Raw genomic sequence first — 18,426 nt, 5'->3', positions numbered from 1 at the left:
TTTTTTGGAGAAAACTAATCAGAACTTAACATTTAAATGCAAACCCCAAAGTATTTATTTAATTGATGTGATCTCATTTGTTGTCCTGCTCTGTTGTTTATAGGTAATTATACTTATTAATATAATTGTTTCTGCTGCATAATAAGTTACAATTCAAATTTTACAGCAGATTTATTTTTTTATTTGTTTTATTTTTTACTGTTATTAAATGTTTTACATTTTATATCCATAAATTTTATATACAATCCTTTATTTCCTTAAGCATAATTACATTTCACAAAAAATTTGACAAATAAACAATATGTACACTATACCACTAAAGCTGTGACAGTTTATCATGGAATGGTGAATAGTTTTAGATGACTGCAAAGACAGATGGTTTTCAATATAACTGTGATATGAGATGATAATATATAAACAAATACTGCTGCAAGATCTAAGTATTTGGTTAATAAGCTATGTTAATGCAATATGTTTGATATAAATCTCATCTGAAGCTTTGCCCTGCTTATGACAAAAAACTTAAGAGCAAGACACCCAAAACAAAATTGAATGAAAATACTTGAAAGTAATTAAATTTTACAGCAAAACACTGTATACTACATTTGCAGCACAACACGTACCACGGTGCCTGCTTTATTCTTTGGACGGATATTCACAAGTATACATATACATATAAAGATGCACAAAAAGAGCCAAGATAAAGTGATAGTAGGTTAAGAATTAAGTTACATGTATAAATAGTGAAATTCTTTATTCTAAATAAAAGCTTAGCTTCTAGAATGAGATATCTGAAAATAGTTTATTATGGTGTAATAACGCATTTAATTGAAATGCAAAAAAGAAAAAAAAACATTTAGTCATTCTTGCAATAAACAATTGATCAGATGATTGATTGGAAGCGTCAAAATACAAAAACCAAAGAACAGTTAGAATGATTGCCAAATTTCACAACATTCAAAATTGGGGGGGGGGGGGGGGGGCAGTTAACAGTACAATAACATTAATATCTAAATATTTAAATTATAGATTAACAGATCTGCATGAGAATGGAGAATGTGCCTGATATTGTGGAAAGTTACAAAGATTATATAGCTGCATAACTTTACCATCAATCCAAACTAACTGGCTAAGAACAAGATATGGATTATTCAATCCAAATGCAAAATCACAGAGCTGGGATTATGCATCAGTGAAATCTTCCATCATGCCAATAATACTGGATTTATTTCAATCATAAAAGGTTCTGCAGGATGTAATGAACAAGAAAAAAAAAACAATGCCAATAATATCATTACAATAGAAATGATATTATTTGTATTCCTATTGAAAATGTTCTGATATTCTTTCAACACGTAAGGATATTCTACGAAGCAGACCTATATGTATTAATTTCCATCAAATTTCAGTGCAAAATTGTGTGTAAATAGTTTGTTCTGTATTCTCAATGCCACAAAATATATGATAACTTTGAGGAATGCAACACAGTGAGATATATACCTCTTCCCTTTCTGTCTCACTGAATATAAAAGATTTGGAAGGCCAAGTTTTATGAACCCTATCAATGTTAAGAGCACACTGTTCTTTCCATACTCTTCACAAAGACCAAGAATGTACATGTTTGCAAGTTGTCTAAACAGATTGTGTTCTATGGGACTTGCATGTCTTCCGGTACACTCCGTCTTTCACTCTGTGCTCTACCCTTGTCGCCCAGGGTCACTTTGTTCATAGCCATCACAACAGCTGTAGCTGCCTGGAAGATTTAAATCAACAGCAATAAGAACATCAACAACAACAACCATACTGCTGACAGACTAAAATGTGATATAGTTGTATTTAAAAAATTGATACGTGCTATTAAGAAGTAGCTTTCAAGGATGTTTATCATGAATATGTATAAATCCTTTGTGTGTGTGTGTGTGTGTGTGTGTGTGTGTGTGCGTGCATGTATAATTTTTTTACTTTTACAAACCTGATAATTTCACACATTTCACATAGAATCACTAAACAAACTTGAAACAGAGAAATAAATTGCTTAACTTTGTAACAGGCACCTTTTTACCGCAGTCATACTTAATGGTTAAGTGCAGTTATCTTTCAAAATTAATTACCCTGAGTTTCCTTTTGGCATTGAACTGTTTGAGTTTGCACTGAGCCTCCTCCATGTGCTGGCTCTTACATGCCCCTTTCAACCAGGGGTGCTCCAGAGCTTGGCTAGATGTCAGACGCTCTGCTGGATCAACCTTCAACAGCTGGCGAACCAAATCCTGACAAGTAAAAATTGCTTTGTAAAAGAAAAAATAATTTACCAAAAAAATAATAAAAATGTTCTCTAGGGAAGAAAAGTTTTATTGGTTGGTCTGCAAACCCATGTGATGTGTGTTTCAGGTATAATGTGGTGTCTTTACACATAGACCATGCTCACCTTTGCATTTTCACTGACATCATCCCACCAAGGTGCATCAAACATGTAGTCCCCTTTGATAATCTTTTTATACATCTCCTTCTCATTATCACAATAAAATGGTTCATAGCCACAAAGCCTGTAAAAATATGACTTTGATGAAAAAAGGCATGTACATTTTTCATTATGATCATAATATATTCTTGACTAGTTAACACATACCCTTTATTTTGCTACAATCAAGAAGTTACCATGAAACAAATTAGGACAAAGTATTTACTTGACAGGTGCTTATCCTTTAAGGGATAATAACTCTTCGCTTCAGCCAAAAAATGAATTTTCCTGGAGTAAACAACAATATTCCCATACTTACCAATGGTTAATGAATCCATTTTTACATTCAAACTTAGTCTCTGGTTTTTTTCCAAAAAGTTTGGTTTTGTGTTAAAATCTCTTAAGAGATTTTAACAGAGTATAGCCATCAATGGAGGTCACGTGATCTAAAGACAAGCTCAAATACCAGAATAATAGCTATAACTGCCGTTTTTGTGGTAAAACAGAATATATTATATTTCTATGAGTTATTCACAATGTTTTTATTGTGAAATATAGATCTCATACAAAGAGTTATTATCCCTATAACAATCTTATTATTTTTATCATAACAAATCTGTACACGTTAGTATTTGTTTTCAAATTATATATGCCATGCAAGACAAATGTGTAGGTAAAACACTCTCTTGGTAATGAAATAAATAATGCAAGATGAGTCCAGTCATTTTAAAAGCTTGAAAATCATATGTTCTTGGAATTTCTTGCCAATGGTTTATTCTAAAGATGACTCCTTCCAGATTTTGCTTTGTGTTTTGCAATTCATATGTAGATACTTACAGAATATATGTGATGACTCCCACACTCCACATATCAACTGCAGTGCTGTAGGGATTTCCTTGCAACACTTCTGGGGCTGGAATCAAAACAACACAGCTGAATTCCCTGAGGACATATACACTCCTTTAAATATTTTAAAGAATAAAACACATTTTTCTAACAGGACTGATAAAAACCAGAGCACCTATACACTGAACACAGAGCAAAGAAGGTGAAAGATATTATAAAATCTTAAATGCATAAAGGATAAATTATTGATGCAAGATATTCAAAGTCTTCTATCATATTTTTAAAAGATTTCTTTTGTCTGCTAATTAGGCATTATGAACCTATGTAAGTGAATTCAAATATATTCAAGTATCTTCTTTGTAATTAAAATAAAGTTTTACTGTTCCAGCATGACTAGTACAAGTTATGTATTCTCCCTTTTTTTAACACAACCCCCCTGCCTTAAAAAAGATAGGTCATTTTCAAACAAGCACTGGAATTTTATCTTAACTATCTTTTGCCATGGATCTTTCACATTAGATATCTTACCACAATATCCTGGGGTACCACACACTGTGGACATTTGGATGTTTGATTCGCAAATCTTCGACAGGCCAAAATCAGCTGAAAAGTAGCAAAATTTATTTACTTATTATCAAATTATAGTAAGAATTCACACATTTCAATTTCATTTAACTATTTTCGTAAGCTCTTATTATAACAATTCTGAAGTCAAACAGTTTTCATTTATTTTTCCCCTTTACTTGAGACTGATATAAAAATTAGAGAGAAAAATATAGAAGTACATGAAACTTACCAACTTTTAACAAAGACTCATCAGAGCTGTCTTGATATAATAAATTTTCAGGCTGAAAAATTCCAGAAAACAAATATGAATTTTAACCATGTTGCAAAAGAACAATATCTGTGTAAACAAATACCAGTTCTTTCCAATAGTTTATAAAATTATCTTCTACCTGGCATTCCAATGAATCTAATCATTCCTTTTTCATTCTCTCTAAAAAGATTGCATTGCTCTTCAGTGCCATTGTTGTGAATTCATTGTTGTCATTTATTTGAACAATATCTAAATATCAAAACATTATTCATTTTGTAAATCAACTTAAATCTACCTTAAGGTCCCTGTGTGCAACATCATTTTGGTGAAGAAACTGCAAGTAAAAGATAGCAAGTTGACTAAATAGTTGGACAAGAATTAAATGCTTCAAACTGTTACAATATTTTAATAATAAGTTTAAATATTATAAGGCATTTATTGATATTCTGCCCTCCAAAAAATGAAAAATTATGCTTGGCAAAAACAAGTACCCGGTATATGCTCAGCTTATAGAGATAACAACATGCAATAATAAACTCAGACATAAGAGCACCCACTTTGACTGCATCCAGCATTTGCTTGACACAATTTGCCGCATCCTTTTCACTGTAACAGCCTCTTGTTACAATCCTGAAAATTACAAAAGGTGAATGCAGTTTCAATCAACCTAAGTGAAAACTGAGGACAAGAGAAATTGTGCTCTCCTGTTACTGTTTGCATCAAGCTCAACTCAACAAGGTCAACCTGGCTTTTGTTGTTAGCTTGAAGAAGCTGCAGAAGTATATAAAGCTATTTCTAATACTCAAAAGAGGCAAGCTATCTATTTGAACGGAATAGAAATGATAATGTGGCCAAAGAAAAAAAGAGTCAGTTTTTTCTGACACCACACAGAACACTTCTTAATTCCAAACGTCAAAAAAAGAACATTCTTTTCCTTCTGTTGTCTTATAATAAGACAAATAAATGGTCACACCTTTTTTATTACTTTTCACTTAGAGGAAAAATTCTCGGGAATTGACTTAAACATATTTTTATGTCTTCTCCACCCCAAATTGCCACAAGCATTCTAACCATGCCATCCATACCAGGTAGGGAAATCAACAAAAGGTATTGGTTGTTTGAGATTTTGCCAATCAAGGCTGCTTTTATTAGATGACAGGGATTAGCCAAACAATGATTTATCTAGAAAAATCCATTTCACATTGTAACTAGTTATTACCAGTTTTAAATATGACCCAAGGAATTAAAATAAATTTCAAATAATCAGTTAGACAAATAATCCAAAATATTTTGTCGTTATCAGTCAGCATAAGTCATTGTTATTCACAAATGATTCTGGATCTATTTAATTCATAGGGTGCTAAAAAGGCTATGCCTGAATATAAAAAGGACGCCACATACCTGTGTGCAATTTCAATAGAAACAAATTATTACAACAAAAACTTATCTAGGGTGACTGCTGTGGAAACTACAGACATGTTTTTCTTCTTAATCCTCCCTTCCTTTTTTGACATAACCTTCCCGTTTTTACTTTATTTCATGTTTCTATTTTACTATTATTGAAAATGTACCTGTTAGTAAGTTCAAAAACAGATGCGCAAATATATGTACATTTTGGTTACATCAGCCAGTGACACGAGCCATGAACCAGTCATAAGTACTTTGAAACCAAATCCACCCAAAAATTATCAGTTGAACCATTAGTCCTGCACTTGTCTTCAAAGAATAGCAAGACTTGTCTTATTCACACTAACCTTGAACCCATCATACACATATGAATTTAAGTGTAGTTAACACTGGGCAATAGACGGAAAGTATTGAAAATGCAATCAAAATTTGCTTCACATAGTACTTCACATCAATTACTTGTTATTGTATATCACCCCTGTTCATTCTCTGTAGCCAGGTTCTCCCTCTTTTAGAAAAAAAGTCCTGACACAAAAAAAAACTTGGATTCCAAACTTTTGCCAATATTACATGAGCTGATTGATTAAAAACTACTTTTCACCTAAAATATGCGATACTTGATTGTTCAAGTTCTGAGGCTTCATGTAGCAACTAGCCTCTTATCAAAACCACATCAGCATATTATCAAAATAATTAAAATCTTACAGTTTCTATTCCTTTCCTTCATAATCCCACTTCTAGTCTTACAACACCATAATAGTTTGCACTACAGATACCAACACCTTTATACCTTGAGAAGACCCAGGTGATGCAAACTGCTGCATAATCCTTCTACTCTGATAGCCAATAATACTTTCAACAAATAACTCAAAGTCAATTGATCCTCTTACTTGGCGATTGGTGTTTAAATTACTCTGTTTTAAAACAGGATGCTATCCTAGAAAATAAATTTCAAGTTAGGAATACAGTGCCTGCTCTTTATTTAAATACCAGAAGGATGATCATTTACTAGAGTCAGCTGACACAAATGACAGTTTGTGTTTATAAAATGAAATGTATGAAATTTTTATAGAGTGTAAACTTTATGTAATATAATCTACTGTCCAAATAAGGAACAGTACAACACCAGATGTATGATTTCAATTTCTATATGCAGATTTATCTTAATCCACCCAGTCATTTCAACACTCCAGCTCTGAGAATTGAAAGCATCAAGAATGTACACATAAGATCAATAACAAGCCAAAAGCAACTGCCTATCACTTTTTAATGTACAATCCCATTATATATACAGAAAACTATGTAGCTGCCTAGATGACGTGATGGATGAAATAATGCCTAGACCAAATTCAAGGGGCCACAAGCTATTCTACCTTGTAATATATACCATTTGCTTTCAATATATAAGACATGGCATTTATCTAACTTAACTAATGTGGTTAGAAGATTGACAGGTCTGAAAATTTACTTTCAATCCCAGCTCCCCAGATCATTTTAAGTATGTTCTAAGAGAGACGAAAGGAAGATTTAAAAGCAGATAAACCAAAAGTTCTGTCTGCCATTATTTACTGACATGAGATGGACATATCAGTCTCCACTGCTGTATTGGTCTCCAGAGAAGGAAGTGCCCATAAGGCTATGGATGATAATTACTTTATCAATACCTTCAAAAGACATTCAACTGAGATAATAATTAAATAAACAGCACTTTATTTGACTTCAGTAAAGTGCCAAGAAAAAATCAATGAAAATTCTTAGATGTTTCTTCTTGCACATTTTATTGTGCTGGAGAATGGTCTCAGTGTGTAAGAAGACAATTAGATAATCTTTGAGATCAAGCACTGACTCTAGTCACAGTAGAAGAATAGAAAATCACCTGAACAACTGAACTGTATGCGATTTTAGCTGCCCCAATAAGGTTACTAATCATCAGCTGAAGGAAAAGAAAATGGTCTATTGCGAATGTGCAGTACCTCTGTTCAGCTGTTTTGACTTGTTACCAATGTCACATGAAACAAACAGCAAGTAGATTGCAACGAATGTCCTATTTCTTCTGATGACCTATACAGTTTCAGTGTTCTTAGAAATACATAAGTAGGCAAACAGTACATTTGTAGAAAATCACAAAAACAGCAAAAAGCAAACAGCACAAACAAATCTGGTGGCATTATGTGTTTTTATCTGTAAAAAATATAAAATATAATTTGTGCCATTATCGCTGATGAATTCACCTAGGAAATCAATGGGAGGAGGCTCTATCTGTTTGGCCCTAGGCTCCTCTGACCCCACCCTACCCAAACATACACCATTAAATGTTGCCTATTGTGCTGGTAAATTCCCTGTATAAAAATCACTCTCACTCAGTTTATATATTCGTTATTTGTTAAGACATGGGTAAACAGGAAGGAATGTCACCTGACCCCTAAGCTGAGGACAAGTAAGGTGAAAGCTTTTTCTGTGAGAATTGTATCAATAATGAAAGCTTCACACATATTCCAAATACACATCTGCTGGGAAATATTCTTCACAAAAGCTGGTTTGCCAACATTCAAGTTATAAGAATCTGTAGATCTGCAGATCAATTTTTTCATTATTTTTTTTACAACAGAATATCTAGCACCTGAAATTATAAGAATTGATATCCAAAATGTGTATCATATTCAAAAATTGCTATGACCTAGTGGTCTGAATAACCATTATAAGTCAAAAGGAAAAGACTATTTGGTTCTTACACGTAGTAAAAGATTAATCTACAACAAATTTACTGGAGGTTAGCTTTCAACAGTTGAAGAAAAAAAATCAAATTTAATCATTTACATTTTGCAGTGTATATTTGTATTTGTAAAGTGCATTAAGTGGGTAAACTGACATACCTGTCAAACAACTCCCCTCCTGTCACCAATTCCAATACCAGGTATATTTGAGTAGGTGTTTCATATATTTCTTTCAGTCGAATCTGAAAAGATAACAGCTCTCGATCAGTACTGAGATGAACTGCATGTACTTTTCAAGTAACAGGGTTTCAACTTCAGTAGAAAAGATAAAGCTACAGAAAAAATACAAATATTCCTAAATATTCTTACAATACTCAATATATTCTTGATGTAATGTACATTTTAGCAGTTGAATAATTGTATTAGGCAAAATCAAGATATATGTATATAACAATTAAATCAATCGTAATGAAAAAAATAAATACAATCATTCTCTGTTGTTGAAAAGCATTTGCATTGAACACTGTCCCAGCTATTATAATGCTTCTACTTTCATTATATTACGGAATCTAAATGGATGGGAGCTAGTGTGATAAAATAACAGCCAACCTCTATGAAATCCATACAAGCTTGTAATATTGATAAACTAGACCATAGAGAGCATGAGTGGGTGAGCTTCTAAGTTGGCTTGTGTTGGTAAATGTTTCCTGAAATCCAATCAAACTTTACCTTTCTTTGTGAGATTTCTCAATGCTTACATGTATACTTAGTAAGACAATAGCAAAGTACATTTACTGAATCAAATGGTGGTGGTATGGAAGGTTTCTGAGTAGCCAATAAAATCAATAGAGGGAAATAAAAAATGTTTATTTTGGCCTGGCTGACATGTTGTGTGTAGGTGTAAAGACTTCCTTCCTTGATGAGGCCTGCTGGACAAATTTATCTTGCATTTTTACAGCCTACATGCTCCTATCTAATCCTTTCTTTTTTTTTTTTTTTTTTTTTTTTGTATGTGTTTTTATCGGTAGAAAATATAAAATATCATTTTTTTGTGTGCAATGAATGCACGCAAGGACAAATGTGTTTTCAAGTATTTGGCAAAGTTTGATATTACATATATGGCAATTTGAAAACATTCAATATGAAAACTGAACAACAAGCAGGATTATATCACACAGGGTATCTCTTGTCTCCATTTTGCACCCGTAGTCTAAAACTAACATTTGTTCTAAATGTCAAACATTCATGTACATGTATAAAACCTCAGTTGAATCCGGTAAAATCTGCTTCATATAAAAAAGTCTCCCCTTGAGTATACTGCTATATAAAAAGAGAAGCAAACTAATGACAAATAGCTTAGCTAGGTCACATTGAAGCCTGACCCTAGAAACCAGATTGTGAAGCACAAACAGTTGGGATTGAACATGGATAACTGCATTAACACCCTTATAACTCTTGGTGTGGGAGATATACAAGCTCAAGAACACAAAAGTTAGACATTAATCTCTGGCCACTTGGCTTCAAGAAAAATATATCAATCAAAATGTTAAGTTTGCAAATTGCAGATAAAGAATAAAACTTCAATCATTTTAGTATTAATCAATAACATATCTTATTTAGATATGCAAAGAAAGTTTGTATCAGTATTTGGCCATGTATAACACTTTCACGCCTTTTTCTTTCTTACAAGCAAAACAAGCAACTTAATCAAATTATTCTAAAGATAAACTGCAGGAAATAACATTTATTAGTATCAATTAAGAAAAGTTTCAAAGACCTGAGCCTCAATATTCTATAAGTTTATATCAATATCATGAACCAATACAGAAAGGTGAAATATCATTGATAAATGTGCAAATATTTCATTTAAGTTTATTTGTAAGACCATCACTGCTTGATAAATTGCTTAAAAGCACTTTGAACTGTCCAGTTTAATTTCAAAATAAACACTAACTTAAGTTAACTTGATTAATTCAAGTGATCAGACAACAACACAACAAATCATAAACAAAACCATGCACATGCTAAAAATATGTGCATCTTGTGGCCATCAAAATTCTAATTTACATATTCTGATTAAAGTAGAAAATGAAACAACAACAATAATCTTGCTTTTTGAGCAGGGACACTTACTGGAGCATGGCTGACTAGTATGAACTGGTGATAAATACAATACTTAATTCCAAATGAGAGAAGAATAGTGAAGTGGTCAAAGTACAAATATTGTTTGCTTGATTTGCACTAGAAAATACTAATTCATAAGCAAACATTCCTCATTCTGACAAGAAGTTAAGGATGACAAAGTTCCCAATCTGGGAAGCTAATTGAACTGCCTTATCTGATCAAATTCTACCTATCATCCCTAATTAACTGCTGTGGGAGGAAAATAAGCAAACAGACTAGTGCTCCATACACCTTAATTCAACCTGTTATTTGCATTTTCTTTTGCTGTGTCAATAAGTTTACAAGAAAGACAATAAAGCATGCCTTTACAACTATGAAGGCCAAAGTGAACAAACAGAAATTTGAGAATTTTTGCCTGTTCTCTATATGTCTGTTGCTATATACATATTTTTGACATTTTTCAATCAATTGCTTGGCATCAGTGAGACAGGAAAAAAGCTGTATAGCATCAATTTGTTATTCTTTATAAAAATTTCCATAAGTTTATTTTTGCACAAGGTTGTAACAATATAGTTATGAAATAGAGAGGTACCATTTAATGAACTTAAAAAATTGCTTCCATCCCACAAGTTTGCCGCATTAAATAATTTTAAATTAGTTATTGCTTTTAAATGAACCATTTAGGACAAAGCTCAACAGTAAAACTAATCATACACAAGAACTTTTCTCTAGGGCAATTTAATTAGTTTGATGAAAAAGAACAATAAGCCAACAATAGGCACAAAACATGCTGCTAAGCATATATATTAACGACATTATTAATTGGTGCAAAATGAAGATTGTAAGTTACCAAATGTTTTTTGTATATGGGACAAAATTGATCAAAAGGAAGTGGATGGAAATCAATAAATTTTGATTAATAAATAAGAAAAAAATAAAATTTAAAAAATTGGCACCTGTACACATATAAAAAATCAGATAAAACAAATTGGTACACATATGAAGCATACCAGTAATAGTTGAAAAAATGCTAATTTTGACTGGGTTTTCATGTTTCCAATGGCAACCACGTGTAATTGAGAATAAATGATTAGTGGTAAATGCCAGCAAGTGAAATAAGAATTTGAGTCGGGAAGACTGAAACTTGTGACCATACAATCTTATTGCACATAAAGAGATATATATTCATACATCAAATAATCCTATATGAAGCAACAGCAAAGCAAACACTATGGCAAATTAAATTATGAATAAATGATAAAGTCGCTGTTTTTCTGTTAGTGCTAAATAGGTAGCCTATAGTGGCATGAATACAAACTATTGGAATTTGGGAATGTATACAGTGAATATCAAATTGGTCAGAGAAAAGGGACATTAAACAAGATTTGCCACCTCACACATCCATCTTGCAGGTAAACCTCTTTGGGTACTTCATTCTATATCAATTTTTATGTTGCCTTTTTAATCTGAACAAAAGTTCTACATCAAATTAATATGCAATAACAACCAAAATCTGACTTTCATTTAAACTAAAAAAAAAATCAAAACATAACTGGGAATGGCTTATTCATTTAAATATATATATTTACAAAGGTGCCAGAAATGCTAAGAATCCCAACAAAAAATAAATGCTTATATTTTTTTCCAGTAGAACCACTGACAGACAAACGTCCCCTTTCTGGTTTTCCAGAAAACTAGCAATGCACATTCAGCTGTACATAACAAAGGCAGGCAAATATCAATTATATGAGGACGATGTCAACAGAAGACCTATTAAGATAAAACATCACGTCTACCACCTGTGTATCATATGTCAACAATATAGCATGAACACCTAATCTTCCAGGAAAACTGGTTGTCCAGGGCACACACACATTTGTACCCCCCTGCTCCCTCCTATGGTTATCAATTGAACATGGACCTATGTTGCCAGGGTAGAGAAGATATATTTTGACATACTAATAATATTTATTCTTAAGGGAGAATTGTTTGGCTTGGTTGATGCTTAGTGTTTCTACAGTGATAAAGGCACTAAAATAACAGCATCTACATCAGAACATGATAGATTATGGGGGAAGCACAAATCAATATTTTAAGTCTACAGATGCTTCTAGAACTATCTCACTTCCAACAGGAATTGCAAAGGAAGGCAATCCTTATCCTTGTGCCTAAAGTTAAATCCCAACATACCCTTAATAAGGTCTCCTTTGCCAAAAGCGCTCTCACTGCCACAGCATTGTTTATGGATTCAATGCTGCTTAGTGACACCAGAATTTCCAGAACAATGTATCACTTATATCCACAGGCAGAACCCCTTGGGCTAACAACATACTGAACACAATAATGCATTTGGCCCCAGAATGTGTTTAGATAAATGACTACTAAAAACCACCAGCAGCTGCTTACCACATTACTATGCTTCAGCTTCAACAGCACCCCACATTCTGTTCTGACAATCTTCTTGTCAACCTGAAACACAATGTAGACACATATATAAAACACACAGACAGATTTTCAAATAATTCCTAAAAAGGTCTAATGAAATACAGATATTTTGTACCAAAATGTTCATCTGCAGTAAGGCAGAATTTGTTTTTTATACAGACTACCAGATCCCCAACCCATAAGCCAATTAACTTGATATATAACCCATGAAGACCCAAAAAAACAGCTTAAATGCATTGAGAATATTGAAATACTTTAATTGATCCGCTTAATCAAGTTCTAGTGATCCCCACTTCATTGCAAAACCCCAGATGATGTGTGGTCAGACAACAGTTGCTATATGCTATGTAAGACATATATACTTTTTTCTAATGAAATGCATTTGCAATTAATCCTGTGGCTGATTTTGCACCTATGCACCTTTGCTGCTACAAACTTAGAAAGTTAATGAATCTTCCCAACACAATGCTGTTAATTTCTATCCATGTTTGGGCAGATGAAGGGGAAGGTCAACAATAATTTCCAGCATCAATTGAAGTACATGTAAAGTGAATGTAAATACAAGGAATTAATTGCAAAAGAGTCTATTGATCTGCCCCATATCTGGCTCAGTGTATTCAAAGATTGCAGTTTATAAAACCACCAATCTCTGACATCAGAACAAAGTTTGGCTCTAATCAATCAATGGACACATTTACTAAATTGAGCTGAACTGCTCACTGATGCAACTAAATTCTCTGGTTTGTTTTAGAAAACCCTGATGCCTCGTCTAGTTCCTTAGAACAGTCAGCACTAAATGCTTTAGTCGATACCACATATCCTTATATCTGTCTAGTCCAAGGATATAAACAATTAATTAAGTTTAGTTGTGGTACCTGTATCTAAATGGATTTGCTGTGTATGCTCTTACGTGTCCAGGAAAGGATTGGAAGTTCTAATTTAGTACAATTAAGCCTTCAGTGTTTGCTAAATGCATTTGCATGGATGGCCAAGCCATACAAATATTTTCCAATGGACACAGAGATCTACTGCTGACAGCTAGTAAGGCACACCCTGTCATGCCAGTTACTATATAGTATATTAGTATTACAATAACATAATGCAAAGGTGTGTTGGTTTCCATTCCCATTATATCAGGTTTTAGGATCTTCAGGCCAATGAACTCTCATTTTGGGAGGAAATGAAACCTCAGAACAACAAACTTTGAGCTACTGAACCCTCAGACAAATCAACATCATGACCAATTGATTTTGGGAAAAATTGATGGACTTTTCATCTTTTTCTCAAACCAATGAACTTTAAAAATTCTAATAGAATCTTACACAATCAAATAGTTTCCCAGTAGAAAATGATTCCAAAGATTCATTTGTCTACAAATACAAAGTTGGTCTAGCTGACAAGTCTTAATGCTCAGCGGATGTTAAACTGAAACAATTTGATATATGAACTTGAAAGCAGAATGCTGAATGTTAGATTAGTTACCAGTTTAAAAAGTTTACCCCCACTAAGTTCCAGAATGTGAATAACAACTGCTCCACCAGATGCCTAAGTACCACTTTTACAATGTTATTTTAGTATGTTTATCAAAGAAAAATGGAAGGACACATAAATCCTGTTTTGTTAATAATCCACTAAATCATTACACTGATAATTACCTAAGGCAAGATTCTACAAAACCTTTTAGAGATTTGATTTTATGCTTACTTTCTTGGTCAATATCTTGACAGCCCATGGTTGGGCTAGACCCTTTTGTTCACATCTATAGACAACTGATGTAGCGCCCCTGCAAAAGAAAACAGGTTAATTATTCTATAATAACCACAGAAAAGGACGGAATATATAAATAAACATGCCCCTAAGATCAAGAAAAACAGACCTGATTTAGGGTGGATACCAGTAGCTACCTTCCAAATATTTATAGGGTTATTTTTGACTTTTAGAAAACATTTCAGAACACATTTCATTTTTTAGAAAACAATTGTCTGCATCCAGTAGCAACAACCCAACTCAAATTATAATGAACTTACAATATTTTATCTTTCTATTATTCATTTTCCTTTATCATGTTTTTCATTTTTTTTCCATTTGCCTGTTGAAGAAAAGATGCCTTCCTATTTATGATACATGCAGAGCAGGACAGTAGCCAGCAATTTTAAAAGGAGGGGGGGGGGGTTCTGAAAAAGTGGACCTTTTCCATGAAACCTTTGGGTACGTATTATTCAAACTTCACCAGAGCAGAACCTTTTCCAGTAGAAAGGGCAGTTTGTTTGAACTACCCAACCCTCAACCCCCCTGGCCATGACCCTCCATTTGCATGAGAAAATTGACCATAAACTGTTTATATAAGAAATCCATTATCTGTCCATGATAATTAATCCATTACGTAAGGCAATAGATTTTCAATATTTCAAGTTGTATTTATTCATATAACACTTATTTCAACTAACCCTTTTGTGTCAATCCCTAGAGAAAAAGCTAAAACAAAGGATACATATTCAACATTGCATGCCAACCATACAAAACCCTGTATTTCATTACTATCATTTTGCATCTCCAGTGACATTTGATTGTCCCTAGGCTCCACAGAAAAAAACATTGGATGTGGCATGTCACTACATAACTATATATCTGCTGCAGGGCACCCCTGTTAATGGGGCCATTCAGAATAGATGATCCGAGTACTAACTGATCTGCTGACTAAATATGGCCGACCACATTTCAAAAGCAATGTTGCTGATTCCCGGTGGTCTCCCTGCCTCCACACGCACCATTAAATGGATTAAATCTCGCCTCTGAAGTTTAATTGCTAGACCCCTGCAGCAACAGTGGAGGCAGGAAGGCCATCACGGAATTAGCAGCATCGCTTTTGAAGTAGGGTCCGCCATATTTAGTCGGCGGATCAGTTAGTAATTGGATCAGCTATTCTGAATGGCCCCAATGAAAAGAAAAAAAGAAGCTGCTTCTTGCAAAAAGAAAAAATAGACTTGATAATATAATACTAGAAATCTATAAAAAAACATTTTGCACCCCACACACTAATTCTTTAGATAGAAACGATAAAACTGATAAAGATTATGTTGGTCCAAATTAACCTAAAAATTAAACACAAAACATACCCGTATAGTCACCATTTGCTGTAAGTGCATGTTAATTATGCACTTTTTTTGCATTATATCATATGCAGCAATTTTTCAGTCTAGATATTGAAAGTATGTATGGCTTTTAAATACTAAAAAGATGTGATGCAAAGGTTATACAGGACCAAGCAAAATTGATGAGTTGGTTAACTAACAACATCTCTATAAAGAAGATTGGTACAAGAAATTTTATTTTTAGATTCTGTTTAGCATAGTAGCTAAAGCTTTTTAAGGGGGATGTTAACCTCACTGAGTGGGCTATTTTGTACCGCTATTTTACGGCTTAAAAACAACAGAATCAGAGTTTTTCTTAGGTCAATTGTATATTTCTCCCACTTATCATACCAGTGCATTTTTTTTTCATTTGAAAAAAATTAATTAATTGATGTAAAGCTGCAAAAAAAGGGGGGTCGGTCGCGCTCATTAACCAACTTATCAATTTACTATTTACTAACATACTATTAATAACATAGCAAACTTTTCTGTGCAGAAGCTGGAAATTATACAGTGGGATTTCATATATACTACAACGCAAAATACTCCTCCAAACGTCGTAAATCTGACAGAGAATTTGATATTTCATTGATGCATTGGGCATCCATTCAGCAAAGGATTTACTTCAACCACACAGACTAAGTTAAAAATTCCTTAGCAACCCAGTAATCTATTGACTATATAAATTAAATTACATACTTTCCCAATTCTTTAACTATGTTGTAGTAATCTTCAAATTTCTTGTCTTTTATACTATCTTCAATCCAATAGTCTTGCATTTTTTCTACTGGCATAATCGTTAGTTTCTTCTGTTGCTTGCGCTCTCACCGGATATCGAGTCTTACGATCAGTCTAGTGCGTGTTCAGGGTTTTGTTGTTGCTTCACTATGCGTGACGTCATGAAATTGAAGTGAGCATGCGTATCGAGAAGGGATTCCCCAATTTGACGTCATTTTGTGAAATTTGCCGCGCCAATTACAGCTTGTCAAACAAATCTTTTAATCTGCTGTCAAATCACCCACAGTATTAACTAAGAGGTTAAATAGTTTGATGTATAGCCCCTTTTCCTGGGGCTAGCTCGACTGCGTCCAAAAGGACTAATAAACCGGGATTCACGCGCTTTGTCAAGTTGATCGTTGAACGATCTAAAAGACCTAAAAGGCACAAGTAACAGATTTTAGAATTATACCACAATAGTCTACCAAATTGCAAAAAATCGGTTAAAGTATTTCTAAACAAATCTATCAAAAATTGACCTACGTAAACTAGTTACTAATGGAAGCTTGATAAACAAAAACTCGGCGCTACTACAAGTCACGCGTTCAAAATTCAATAAAAATCGAAACGGGCATCAAACTACCCACAAACAACTGTGGTTGCTAGCGTGGTCTTTTTTGTGGTTCTAAAATTTACCGATCGAGATGAAAGCAGAACGTGAAGATTTACACAAAACAATGGCAGTGTTTTTCAGCTGAATATAGGCCTAACCACGTTTTCAGCTTTGTAAAGAATCAATAGCAGCGAGCAGTCCTGTTTTCAGGTTCTCACTTCTGGTGCACCATTTCAGCAACAGCAACTCATCAGAATTTTATCAGGATATACATATGTGAAAAATATTAATCAATTTTCTTTAAAAAGCCTACAATCACTAACATTTATGTAAGAATACCTTTGAAGACTTATCAAAAAATGCATGTACATATTTATTTTTACAACCAAAGAAACCTAATAATCAAAATTTTACAAAAATAACATACACATGCCTTGATCATAACTGTGCTATTGCTTCGTAATTTTTCATTAGGGCTTTAGCATATAGCATTAGCCTAGTAGGCGTACCTTGTGGAAAAGTGCACACTGTCAACTTCAAGACCTTCAAGCCTCTCACCTTCTGTTAACTATGACAAACTCTGTAACCAACCCGTGTCTAACAGTATCACAAACATGATAATGACTCAGATCTTTTCAATGGGCAAAAATGCTTTAACTTTCAAGTACATAATTTTAAAGTCACAAAAATCATATTTCTATGTCACATTTGTGGTGCTTTTAATGTATAGAAGAGAACTATCAGGGATGAGACCAGTCCTCACTGAAAAAGTAGGAAAATTGACCGGGGATCCAGGGTATACGATTCACAAGAATGACCCAAGTGACCCTGATAAAGTCAGAATTCCGACAAAAGTCGGAAAAGTCTCATCAGTGACTATAGAGTAGCCTACCTTTTAAATTTGTTTCTACAATTCAGTGGGAATGTTCTAATTTTAAGAAATCACGACTTAAAAATAGTATCTGTAAAATTCACAATTTCCCCACATTGAAAATATAGAGTAATTACATACATCTAGCACATAAGAAAAATTTACCAGGAGTCCACATTTTTCATATTTAAGTGTGCTTCAAGCACCTCTTTTGAGTCAAATTCTTCAGATGTCCACATTTTTAACATAAAGGCATGTACCACGAGCACTTCAAGTTTCAAAA

General features: G+C 33.5%; 1 protein-coding gene across 1 annotated transcript; it reads right to left on the bottom strand.

The window, feature by feature from the left end:
• Positions 1 to 229: 229 nt before the first annotated feature.
• Positions 230 to 16,837, bottom strand: LOC106159758 (calcium/calmodulin-dependent protein kinase type IV). The gene is made up of 12 exons (XM_087002943.1): positions 16,642 to 16,837; positions 14,516 to 14,594; positions 12,773 to 12,835; positions 8,402 to 8,484; positions 4,679 to 4,751; positions 4,417 to 4,455; positions 4,101 to 4,152; positions 3,833 to 3,907; positions 3,296 to 3,371; positions 2,426 to 2,543; positions 2,112 to 2,267; positions 230 to 1,753 (listed from the first exon to the last, which is right to left on the bottom strand). Exons 1-12 carry the CDS (start codon positions 16,734 to 16,736, stop codon positions 1,649 to 1,651), a joined length of 1,014 nt encoding a protein of 337 aa, XP_086859069.1. The 5' UTR covers positions 16,737 to 16,837; the 3' UTR covers positions 230 to 1,648.
• Between the last annotated feature and the right edge of the window lie 1,589 nt (positions 16,838 to 18,426).

Source organism: Lingula anatina, chromosome 1, assembly GCF_051362555.1.
Source record: "Lingula anatina isolate TDL-2025a chromosome 1, LinAna3.0, whole genome shotgun sequence".
NCBI lineage: Eukaryota > Metazoa > Brachiopoda > Lingulata > Lingulida > Lingulidae > Lingula > Lingula anatina.
The sequence above is the reverse complement of the archived record's forward strand: the minus strand, read 5'-3'. Positions and strand labels throughout refer to the sequence as shown.